This window comes from Vulpes lagopus, chromosome 1, assembly GCF_018345385.1.
Source record: "Vulpes lagopus strain Blue_001 chromosome 1, ASM1834538v1, whole genome shotgun sequence".
NCBI classification, from domain to species: Eukaryota; Metazoa; Chordata; class Mammalia; order Carnivora; family Canidae; genus Vulpes; species Vulpes lagopus.
Window position 1 is genome coordinate 156,538,654 of NC_054824.1, and position 13,322 is coordinate 156,551,975.

At 37.8% G+C, this 13,322-nt stretch overlaps 1 protein-coding gene and 1 long non-coding RNA gene across 2 annotated transcripts in view; both read left to right on the forward strand.

The window, feature by feature from the left end:
• Nucleotides 1–13,322, forward strand: part of LOC121473920 — a 122,288-nt gene that overhangs the window by 96,398 nt on the left and 12,568 nt on the right. The window lies entirely within an intron of this gene.
• LOC121473913 (60S ribosomal protein L11-like) lies at nt 18–625 on the forward strand. The gene has a single exon (XM_041726714.1). It carries the CDS (start codon nt 35–37, stop codon nt 569–571), a length of 537 nt encoding a protein of 178 aa, XP_041582648.1. The 5' UTR covers nt 18–34; the 3' UTR covers nt 572–625.

Consider the following 13,322-nt stretch of genomic DNA (forward strand, 5'->3'; position numbering starts at 1 on the left):
AAGAACATTTTGCCCTCTCTTCCTGTTCTCCACCATGGCGCAGGATCAAGGTGAAAAGGAGAACCCCATGCGGGAGCTTCGCATCCGCAAACTCTGCCTCAACATCTGTGTGGGGGAGAGTGGAGACAGACTGACCCGCGCGGCCAAGGTGCTGGAGCAGCTCACGGGCCAGACCCCAGTGTTCTCCAAAGCTAGGTACACGGTTAGATCCTTTGGTATCAGGAGAAATGAAAAGATTGCTGTCCACTGCACAGTCCGTGGGGCCAAAGCAGAAGAAATCCTGGAGAAAGGTCTAAAGGTGCGAGAGTATGAGTTAAGAAAAAATAACTTCTCCGATACTGGAAACTTTGGTTTTGGGATCCAGGAGCACATCGATCTGGGGATCAAATATGACCCAAGCATTGGTATCTACGGCCTGGACTTCTATGTGGTGCTGGGTAGGCCAGGTTTCAGCATTGCAGACAAGAAGCGCAGGGCAGGCTGCATTGGGGCCAAACACAGAATCAGCAAAGAGGAAGCCATGTGCTGGTTCCAGCAGAAGTATGATGGGATCATCCTTCCTGGCAAATAAATTCCCGTTTCTATCCAAAAGGCCAATAAAAACTTTTCAGTGAAAAAAAAAAAATAAGAACATTTTACTGCAAATGATACCCTCAAGAAAATGAGTAGCAGCCAACAAAATGGGAAAAAATGTGGAAACTATACATCTGATAAGTGACTTATCTTCGGAATATAAAAAGAACTCTTATAATTCAATGATAAAAGATAAATAACCCAAGAAAACATAGTCAATGGATCTGAATAGACATTTCTCCAGAGAATATACACCTATGGCCAGTAAGCTCATCAAAAGATGCTTGACATCATTAGCCATTAAGGAAATGCTAATCCAAATCATAAAAGATATCTCTTCACACTGTCTAGAATCATCAAGACAAAACAGTAACAGGTACTGGCAAAAACATATAGAGATTGGAACCTTCACACCTTGGCAGTGGGAATGTAGTGTTACAGCCACTGTGGAAAATAGTTTGATGGCTCTCAAAAAGTGAAGCATAGAGTTATCACATGACAATAATTTTACTCATAGACATATACTCAAAAGAATTGAAAATAGGTACTCAAATACATGTATACTCACACTCATAGCCAATAGCCAAAAGGTGAAAGCAACCTGGATGGACATCAAATGATGAATGGATACATAAAATGTGATATATCCAGACAATAGATTATTATTTGGCAATTAAAAGGAATGAGTATCAATCATGCTTCAACATGGATGAACCTTGAAAACATGTGCTAAATGAAAGAAACCAATCACAAAAGCCCACATATTGCATGATTCCATTTTTTGAAATGTTCGCAATAAGCAAATCAATAGACACAAAAGGCATATTAATGGTTGCCAGGGGCTGGGAAGAGGATGAAATGAGGAGTGACTATTAAAAAGCACAGTTTTGGGGGGCAATGGAAATATTCTAAAATTAGATTGTGGTGATGGTTGCACAGCTCTTTCAATATATTAATCCCATTGAATTATAAAATTTAAATAATGAATTATATGTAAATTACATCTCAACAAAAGTGTGTATAGAAACACAAAATGGGCAAATGGCTTGGATAGACATTTCTCCCAAGAAGATCTATAGAGAGCCAATCAATGTATGAAAAGATGTTAACACCATTGGTCATTAAGAAAATGCAAATAAAAACTACAATAAGATACTACCTCATACACACTATGACAATTATAATAAAGAGAAAATAACACGTGTTGGTAATAATCTAGGGAAATAAGAAAACTTGTACTTTGCTGTTAGGAATGAAAATGGTGCAACCATGGTGGAAAATGGTTTGGCAGTTCCTCAAAAAGTTAAATGTGGAATTACCATGTGACTCAGGAATCCCATTCCTGGGTATGTACTCTAGAAAAATTAAAATATACGTCCACACAAAAACTTGTGCACAAATGTTTATGGAAGCATTATTAATAATAGTCAAAGGTAGGAAAAAAACAAATACCCATCAAGAGGTGAATGGATAAGTTATGGTATATACATGCAGTAGAATATTATTCATCCATAAAAAGAACCAAGTATTGATACATAGGACAAGAATGAAAGCATTATGCTAAGTGAAAGAATTTAGATACAAAGGTCACAAACTGTATGATTCCTGCGGAATGAAATAAATATACAGAATAGGCAAACCCACTAAAACAGAAGGTAGATTAGTGGACAGGGAGTAGAGAAAAATCCCTTAACAGATACTAGGCATTCTTTTGGACTGATGAAAAAGTTTTGAAACTAAACAGAAATGGTAGTTATAGAAATTGTGAATATACTAAATGCCTCTGTTCACTTCAAAATAGTTAATTTTATGTTACGCGAATTTCACCTCAATGTTTAAAAAACACGTCCAGAACACAAATCCTATTTTTTCTTTCAGAGTTTTACCCATAAACATTAGGAAAAAAATCCCTACTACTTATTTTGGCATTCAAGGCCCTTTACAATTTGCCCTAAACTTATATCCACCACCCCACCACCCTCAGTTTCCACATTCCCCTCAACTCTCCTGTCTGACATCACCTACACACCCAGCTCTTCAGGAACTCTGTTGTGAGGTGTCCTTGCATAGCAGACTGCATATCCTGTTCTGCTTCCCCAGCTAGACTATGAGCATCTCAAGGGCAGATGCAACATCTAATTCATCTTTGCATTCCCAGAGTCTAACCCTGAGTCTGGTATTTAGTGAGCACTTAGTGAACATTTGCTGAATTAAATTGAATGGGCTGGGGGAAAATCTCCCAGAATCCTACAGAAATGGTGAATGTATGTGCAGTGAACAGGTGGAAGGAAGAAATTCCTAGAATTAGAAATTAACCTATTTTGTTAAGAAAAATTTAGGATGGAGCACCTGAGTGGCTCAATTGGTTAAGCATCTGCAATTAGCTCAGGTCACGATCCTGGAGTTCTGACATTGGGCTCCACATGGGGCTCCCTGCTCAGCAGGGAGTCTGCTTCTCCCTCTGCCCCTCACCCCACTTGTGCTTTCTCTCTTGCTCTCTCTCTCTCAAATAAATGAATACAATCTTTTTAAAAAAAGATTGTAGGATGGATATACAGTCCCTTTCATTTGCCTTTGGGAAAAAACAAAAACAGAAAACAAGGAATATTTAAGTGCAGCAAATACTCTAAAAAGGTTTATGTTATATTAAATTAGGGGTCAGGAAGAAAGAAGAGGAGTAAAGTAGGTGGCATAACAGAAATCTTTGCAATTTGGTCTTGGAGGAATGACTACACCTAAAACACCCCAGGGGTTTTCATGGACCTCCACTCAATAGAGGGAGGTGAGGGGAAGTAGATGTTTGGCAAAAGGGAAATGGATTTAAGAAGACCTTCTCTCAGTCCTGCCATGCCATGGTACGGAATTTATCCAGGGCAGAGCTGAAGATCTTCGCCATGTACAGGTGACCCTTGAACAGCATGGTGGTTAGGTATGCCAACACCACATGCAGCTGCAAATCTGCTTCTAATTTTTGACTCCCTCAAAACTTAATTACTAATAGCCTATTGTTAACCAGAAACCTTACTGATGACACAGGCAGTTGATTAACACATCTTGTGCATGTTATGTGTATTATATGCCATATGCTTACAATAAACTAAGCTAGAGAAAAGAAAATGTTATGAAGAAAATCATAAGGAGGAAGAGAAAATATGTTTATAGTTCTAGGCTGTGTTTATTGGAAAAAACCCTCCTGTAAGTGGACCTACACAGTTCAAACCCGTGTCATTCAAGGGTCAACTGAGAATGGCCATTGAGCCTAGGGTGAGAGATTGAAAAGACTCTCTGGCATAAATGAGGTCTCCTCTTATTTAAACATGTTACTGGAAGGTTATCCAGTGCTTATGATCGAACCACCCAGTCTCTGAAGCACTGAAAGTCACTTACACAATGAGTTTGTTACAACAATAACAACAATGACAACAACAGCTAACATTAAATACCCCTTTACCTGACCATTAGTGTTCTGGCTGAGGTGGAACGCTGAAATGATCAAAATATAATTTTAATTACAGAAACTCATAGCTCACTGAGAGAGACAAATCATTTAACTCAGTGCTAAGTGTCACTGCTGACTCATGAGAAAGTGCGGCTGGACCCTCATGCCTCAGGTAGTTTTCTGTGTAAAACGGGAATCAGAATTCCAAGCTGTCTTGATTCAAATAGTGAATTAAAAGAGATGGGTCCTAAGGGGGCAGTAGTTTCTTCTCTTTCCCCATAAAACCACAGTAGTTACTTAGCTCTAAAAGGAAAACTCTGTTGGGGACAGAGATGTGTATCTTATTATCTCTGTACCTCCAAAAACCTTAATATAGAGTGGATGTTCAAATATAAGTTTACGGAGTCTTACCAAAGCAAGTATAATATATTGTATTTCAAAGACTCCTTCCAAACATCAGATCTGCCAGAGGCAGCAGGAATGTAAGCTTTCACCTGTACCCCATCAAAAATGCAACTCCCAACCTAAAGGTAGGGAGCTACCTAAAGTAGAAAGTGGTAGACAGAAACTCTCTACTCAAAATCTGTCACCAGGGGCAGAGAGAAAAAAAAATTGGAACCTGAAGGAGGGCCTCTGGGGGGGGTTGGTTCTGGAAGAATAATATTTCAACCTGCCGTACACAGACTCACAAAAATAGGAATCTTGCCTATCGACTTCTAAAACAAGTTCCTCTGGGTGAGATGTGTCTGAAAATAAAACTCCAGTTCCATCTAGGAGAGGCCTAACTGCTAGTCATATAGACACACAAACTGATATTTTTCAAAATTAAGTCAAGTTGTAAATAATGCATCCCATTCAGGACATGCATTAAATGTTATTCCCTGAAGTAAGATTTAGAAAGTGAGCCAGACTTAGGTAGGTCCCTGGTGCAATGAGAGATAAGAAAATACCTACTTTCTAAAATGTTGAGACCTTAATCAGATGACTCTGATACACACTTGTTATGAAGCAATACAGAAAATTCACTCCAGACAGATCCCAACACCATCTAACTCTATAAGGATTTATGTGCCAAAGCCCTTATATGGAGCCCAGATGGACCAGACTGGACTATACAGAGCTGAAGGGATCCTTAACTCTTTAATCTAGGAACACACTGGAGCAAGCCATGCCCACACTCCAAGTCTGGTCCTTCTGGATCTTATGATGACTTATGCTAGTAGAGGCATGGAGAGTTGAACCCAAGAAAAAGTGTTTTAATGAGTTTTTAGAAGAATAAAACCAAATTTACCCCAGAAAAGGCCAATGTGTACAACTATAAGAAAGCTCCACTCTCTGGGAATGTAGTTTGTCTCCTTGACCAACTCTTTCCTCTACCTTCCACAGAAGGTGGTATGAGGCTTTGGTGTGGGTGTGCAGGTGGTATGGGCTTTGAGTTTCCCTCTTGTTTAGAGGGGATGCCCATAATAATCAAAGCTCAGTATTTCTGCCCACCCAGAGATGAGTCTGGCAGCATTATAAGACTCTTTCTCTTTGCCCTCTCCATTCCTGGTGTAGTGAATGTGACATTCTATCATAGAGAATTACTTGAGTACAATATAGCTGTGGCTATGTGCTCCTCTTTAAAAAGCAAATATTCATGGAAACATAACATGGAAGTCACTTAACTCCTTACAAATTCTGTTCTTAGGTACTTCTCTCATTACAGAAAAGACTAGGTCAATGGGAGTTAAGATGATGCCCAAACTGAGGGAAGGATGCCAAGTCTGGAAAGGGTGAAGAAGCTCTCAAAATGTGCCATAGGTGCCTTATTCTCTATAGCAGCACAAAGAAGGGAGATGTGAGGTCTGACATGTTTGTGGTTTGTTTCAGCAATATAATCAAATCTGACTCTAATATTTTGATAGAGGACTTGATAGACTAATATGGAATGACAGTTCTTATTCATTTGAACCAACCCACGGTAGATAGGATTCTAAGATGGCACCCAGTGTCCCTTATCCTTGTATAATCCCCTCTCCTTTTGTGTGGTAGGAACCTGTGACTATGAGGTATCGCTCTCTTGATTATGTCACATTACATGGCAAAGGGTTCTTGCAGTTGTTACCAATGTTGCAGATAAGTTGATCAGATCCTGGGAGGTGCTGATCCAATCAAGTGAGACTTTTAAAAGCAGATTTAAAGCAACAGAGTTTTCTCTGGTCAGCTTTTAAGAAAGAGAGCAGACAGCCATATTGTAAGCTGCTTACACAGAAGGGCAGGGGTTTCCAGTTGCTGAGAGAAGTACCTGGCTGATAGTTAGCAAGAAAACATGGGCCTTATCATATAATCACATGGAAGTAAATTCTATCAGCAGCTTGAAAAAATGTGGAAAAGGACCTCCCAGATGACAGTCACAGCCCAAGCTGACACCTTGCTAACAGTCTGTGAAGCCTGAGTAGAGGATCCAGCTGAGCTGTGCCCAAACTCATCACCCACGGAAACTGGGAGATAGTAAAAGCCTGTTGCCTCAGCTGCAAAGTTTGTGGCAATTTGTTACATAGCAAGAGAAAAACCAAAACAGAACCAATATTGTCAAATTCTGCATAAGGACTGTTTTTTGCTGAGAACTATAACCTTGCTTTGTTAGAAGTTTCAATAAGAAGATAGTTTTTAATTATCTGGGTATCCAAAGCATCAAAGTATTTGATCTTTTAAAAAAAAAATTTTAGCAGTAATAAAACGTTGATTTTCCTCACTCTGAAAATTCAAAAACAGCTGGACAGATATTCTTTCGAACTTTCCAAAAATAAAGATTTTCTTCAGGGCTGAAATCAGTCTGGGAAATGTTAATCTGGAAGGAAAAAGAAGCCAAAGTCATGTAAATAGCTCAAAATAGGCTACGTGGTTCTGACTTATGGGGGCTCTGGAGAAAATTGCTCATTGTTTAGAAAAGCAGAAATATTTGACCACTATCATTGCATGCAAGGTACCAGAAGAAGCCGCATGCTTGGTGATATTCTATAGTCACTCCAAAGAGTAGATGTAGGGCCAAAGATTGAACCTCAACTGACAGGTCATCCTTTGGTCCTAACTAAATGCAATTCCAAAATATACTCACACTCCTGGTGCATAGATGAGCAGGGGGGCTGGCTTTAAACAAAAGTGTGATTAAATCAAAATAACTAGAATATATTCTTGCTATTGCAAACTCTTCAGAAAGGAAGTCCATTAACCTTCCTGGTCCATGTTTCCTCATCTCTAAAAGGAATATTTAGCCCAGTCTCTGAGTCATATACAGCTCTGTGATTCGGTCACAAAATTCCTCCATCATTTGCTCTCTACCCAATTTATCAGGGTTACTACATGAGGCTGAATAGGAAAAGCAATCAGTACATTGTAAGTGCTCAAAAAATGGGACTTCCTCATAGTAAAACATTTAATTAATGTTGGCTGTTGCTACAGCTTTTATAAAATATTCCTTCATAGGTCTGATTTTCCAGAACTTTTCATCACTTTTCCAGAGCATTATGTTTGACTTCTTTTTAATAACATGGAGCATGTAAAGGTAGAATCAATTCTTTAGAAAGAATCACCCCCCCAAAAAAAAGAATCAGGTACAATAGGAGAATTCCCCCCAAAGAGTCTTACTTGGCCTTGACCTATACTTACATACTCCATTCAGAGTTACTTGTAAATTTCAGCACAGTATTGATTCCTGTGCCCTGCTCCATGTCTCTGCTGGGATGCTTCACTTGCTCCTCAAATTCAACTTGCCCCAAATTATAAGCTTTTTTTTTTTAAAGAATTATTTATTTATTCATGAGAGACACACAGAGACAGGCAGAGACATAGGCAGGTAGGCTCCTCTCAAGAAGCCCAATGTGGGACTCGATCCCGGATCCTGGGATCACGCCCTGAGCCGAAGGCAGATGCTCAACCACTGAGCCACCCAGGCGTCCTCCCCAAATTAAATATATTATTTTTCTTCCCCAATCAGCCTATTTCTGTATCTACATATACAAAATCTTCCCTTTTTCCCCTTTTACTTAACATTGATAAAATTTTAATTTTTCAAAAGTGTGTTGACACTAAGACATGTAGAGAAGTGTTTTACACCTTTTCCTTTCCATTCCCACAGATTCCACTGGAACACAAGTGCCGTATACTGAAACTATTGCACAATACCCCTCCCTGTCTTAGTTTTCCCTCTGCAATTCATCTTACAAAATTCTATCTGGCTTGTCCTCCTGTAACTCTTCATTGTACACATCCCCCGCTGTGTTCAAACCACCATTGTACCTGCATTGCTCACATAATAAAGCCCAAATCCCTTTAGATTGTTTTTCCAAGTCCTTGACAATCTGTGGAATGGAGTTAGGTTGAAAGACTAGAATTGCTGTCTTGACTCTGAATCTAGGCAAGTCCTTTTCTTCCTGACTCTCAGCTTTCTCTGCTGTAAGATTAATCTAATGATCCCTGCACTCTGGTAAAAGCATCATGGGCCCAACAATTATGTGCGAAGCACATGCAAACCATTTCACATAAAACACACATTGGGGTATTGATGATTTCTCTCCAACTATTTTCCCCTACTCTATTTCATGCTTATTTCAAGAGTACATTATAAGCCTTCTTTCCCCTACATATTTGCTTACTCTGGTTCCTTTAAATGGGTTTTTGTTTCTTTCTTTTTTCCTGTTTCAGCTGGACTTTTCATTTAAAGTCCCAATAGATTTCACCTATGCTGTGAAATCTTCCCTAAAAGCCTCATCTGAGACCACAGCCCTTATATTCTGTGACCCTTTGAATTTCTAAGGTTCTGTACTACTCATTTGGCACTTAGCTGTGCACAAGCTGGACCACTTATTTCTTTATGTATGCCTTGGATGCCTAATGAAAATATACTCTTAGAGCAAGGACCTCTCAGCTAGCTCAGTGGCCTGCATAAGCAGACATACTATAAACATTTGTTGCTTTAGATGACAATGATAATCACTCAGTTATGAGGCATAATCATTCTTGGGTAAATTGGAGACTCTCAATGTCAATATGCTGACACTCTTGATGAATTCTTAATTAGCATATTGGCAATTGCACTTCACAGCTGTATTCACAGGGCACTTCACAATTGTTCATCAGTTTTTGTCAAGATGGTCTCAGGAGGTGAGTGATAAAGATCATTCCCTGACTTTCTTTTTTTCTAAATTGAGAAAAACAAGGTACTTTTTATGAGATATATTGGTCATATTTAGTATATAAACTGATATGAGAAAGTTATAAAATAAATTATTTTTCTTGCCCCTCTGTCCCAATGACAATACAATGCTTCTCTAACAATGTTTATTTATAGGAAGGGAAATAATGGCTTATTTGATTTAATGGAGCTGTTAGTAGTCCTTAGAGATTGGGAGAGTCTCTACTCCTCTTTATTCAAATCGAAATTTTTTATTTTGATACCCGAAAAAGAAAGAATTTTAGCGTGTCTTGGACTCATATTTGGCTTTTGCTTATTGATGTTTTATGATCAACAATGCAAATTAAACCAAAAGTAAATAGAAGGAATGAAATAATAACAGAAAATAATGGAAAATAGAAAAATAGATTAAAAATAAAATCAATAAAACTGATAAACCTCTAGCCAAAGGAAACAAAGAAAGATACAAATTAACAATATCAACTATAAGAGAGGAAACATCACTATAGCTCCTACAGACATTAAGAGGTTAAATAAGTAAGGACATATAAACAGCTTTCTGGGAGTAAATTCAGTAACATAGATAAAATTGAAAAAAAATCTTGAAAAATCAAACTGCTCTAGTTAACTCAAGAACAAAAAAGGTACCATGAAATGGGTTTTTACCTATGAAGGAAATTTAATTTATAATTAAAAATCTTCCCCAAAAGAAAACACCAGGCTCAAATGATTTCATGGTTTAGTTTTACCAAGCATTTATTGAATAAATAATGTCAATTTTACACAAACTGTTATAGAAAATAGAAGAGAGAAAAACGTCTCAACTCTTTTAAGAGACCTAATTCCCCTAAAATCAAAACCAGAAAAATATGCTGAGAAGGAAAGCTACAGATCAACATCTTTCATAATACAGAAGGAAAAGTCCTTAAGAATTTTTTGGCCATTCAAATTTAAAAACATACTTAAAAAGGTAATACATCATGAAAAACAGAGTTTAGTTCAAGAGTGTAAGGGGTTTAATAGCTAAAAAGTAATCAGTATAATTTACTGTATTAATAAATAGGCAAAAAGACAAATAATGATCATCTCAGTAGCTACAGAAAATACATGTGATAAAATTCAACACCCATTCATGATTAAAAGAATATCTCAGAAAACAAAGAATAGAAGGAAATTTCTTAAACATGATAAAGGCAGAACAAAATTTTATCTTATGCCCTACACAAAAATCAACTTGAAATGGATCATAGATACAAATGTAAAAGCTAAAACTAGAAAATTTCTAGAAGAAGATGAAGGAGAAAATCTCGGTAATCCGGAGTTGGCAAAGATTTCTGGAGGAGGACATAAAAAGCATGAACTATAAGAGAAAAAACATGTTAAGTTGGAATTTATCAAAATTTGAAAGTTTTTCTCTTCAAAGGATACTGTTAAGAAAATGAAAAGTCACAGACTGGTAAAAATATTTGCTAAACATATATTCAATAAATAAATGTACATATGCAGAATTTTTAACACTTAGAACTATAATAAGAAAATGCAATAAATGCGGAATGGTGTAAGATTTGAATAGACTTTTTACCAAACAGGAAATACTACAGATGGCATGTAAGTGTATGAGAAAATGCTCAACATCATTAGCTATTTGGAAAACATGTATTGTTTTCAATGTGAAAACACATTGGGCTGCCATTGTGAACCCACTGGAATGGCTAAAATTAAAGCAATTAACAATTCCAAGTGTCGCCAAGGACGTGGAACAATTGGAACTCTCATTGCAAAAGATACAACCACTTTGGAAAAGATCTTCACATTTCCTTATAAAGTTAATACCAAATAATCTACTCATTCCATTCCTATGTATTTACCTCAGAGAAATAAAAACCATATCCTCTATGCAAATGTGCATAGCAGCTTTACTCATGATAGTAAGAAACGTGAAACAACCCAAATGTCTAACAAGTGGTGACTAGAAATCCAAATTGTAGTATGACTGTACAATGGAATACTACCCAACAATACAAAGGAATGAAGTACTGACATTCAACAACATAGGAAAATCATAAAAGCGTTATGTTACATGCAGAGACCTATATAACATAAGATTCTATTTATGTGAAATGCTAGAAAAGGCATAACCATAGTGATAGAAAGCAGATCATAGGTCTGCAATATATGCAGATCTGCTTATATATGCAGATCATAGGTCTGCATATTATTCATTGTCAAAGGTCATGGAGCTAGAGGAGAGAATCAAAGGGGCAGAAGAAAACATTCTAGGGCCATTGAAATATTCTGGGTCTTTGCTGCGGTAATAGTTATAAGTATAAACATTTGTCAAAACAGTGATTTGGGGGATCCCTGGGTGGCGCAGCGGTTTGGTGCCTGCCTTTGGCCCAGGGCGCGATCCTGGAGACCAGGGATCGAATCCCACGTCAGGCTCCCGGTGCATGGAGCCTGCTTCTCCCTCTGCCTGTGTCTCTGCCTCTCTCTCTCTCTCTCTGTATGACTATCATAAATAAATTTTAAAAAAATTAAAAAAAAACACTGATTTGTACACTTTCATTGATGAGTTTTATTGTATACAAATTATACCAAGAGAAAGGTTTTAAAAGTAATACCTACTGATTATAGATAATTTTGCTATATTTCCTTCCTGTAGATATACTTCCTATATGACTTTAACAACTAAGAAGTTCATGTACTTTATTTTCTACTTTCTAACCTAAAATTAGATTACAAACATGTCCTATGTTCCTGAAAACTGCAAACCTTAAATTCCTGCATGATATTCCATTCATAAACATGCCAACATTAATTAAGAATTCCCTTATTGGTGGGATTTTAGACTGTTATCAGTTTTTCTCTGATAATATTCTGATAATACTTTGTGTAATATTTTCATAGGGTTTAGAAACATTTCTTGTTAAAGTACATTTTTAAAAGATATAATTTTTAAATCAGTTTAAGAACTTTTAAAAAATCTTAAACGTGCTATTAAATTATTTTCCAGGAAGGTGAGACTGATTTAACTCTCACTAATAGTATACAAAAAGACCAGTTTTACTGCATTCCTGCCAGAACTGAATGTTATCATTAATTATTATTTGAAATAGTTACTTAAACCCTCCACTTCAGCTTAGTACTGGACTGCAACTCTTCTCTATACATCTGTGCATAAACAGCCAGTCCATATTATTCACCTTCTTGTGGGTAGAGTCCATTCCATCCATTCCTGAGGACTGGAGGCATCTGCAGACCTTCTGGGGTGTGTGAGGGTCTCTTCTGGCATCACCCTCCCCATATTTCTCAGCCTGAGTCTCTCCATTTTTTACTTCTATGTGTCTAGTTATGTCTTGATGTTTCTTGAATCTTCAGTATTCACATCACCTCTAGTGCTTAAGTCTTTAACATAGCACAGCATAGTATATCTAAGCTATTCCACACAGCACACCTTTCCCTATGATGCAGCTCAGCAACATAGCAAAATGCATCTTCCATATGGCACAGATGAGATCTGTCCTTCATTTCTGTGGGCCTCCCTATCCCTATCTTTCCTCTCATTCTGCCCAGCTAGCACCTCCTTCCCAGTTACAAGCAATGATCATATAAACAGAGATATGGAGATTATACAAAAGAGATCTGAGAGGGGAGGTGGTAGAGTGATGGGTGAAATGGGTGCTGCGGATTCAGGAGGGCACTTGTGATAAGCACTGGGTGATGTATGGAAGTGTGGAATCACTATATCATACACCTGAAACTAATATAACACTGGATGTTAACTGGAATTAAAATAAAAACTTAAAACTTAAAAAAAAAAAAAAAGAGTGATCTGAGCCCTCTCTTTTCTGTGGAGAGCCTAAGTCAAACTTTAGCCCCGCTTCCTAAGTCCCTTACCTCCAAGAACTCTTCCCACACTAATGCTGCCTGGATCCTGAGTCAGTACTGACCAGCACTGCCAGGCTCCAACTGGCTCTGGAGTTGGTTTGAGGTAGGACAAGGTTTTAATTCTGACTCAACCTATGAGACCTAGCTTGGGCATCATCTCTGGATGAGCACTCCCAGGGCAGCTGATAGCCGTCCTCCCTCTTCTTGTCCCTCTCACTGTATGTATCCCACCTGATTGCAGTGGCC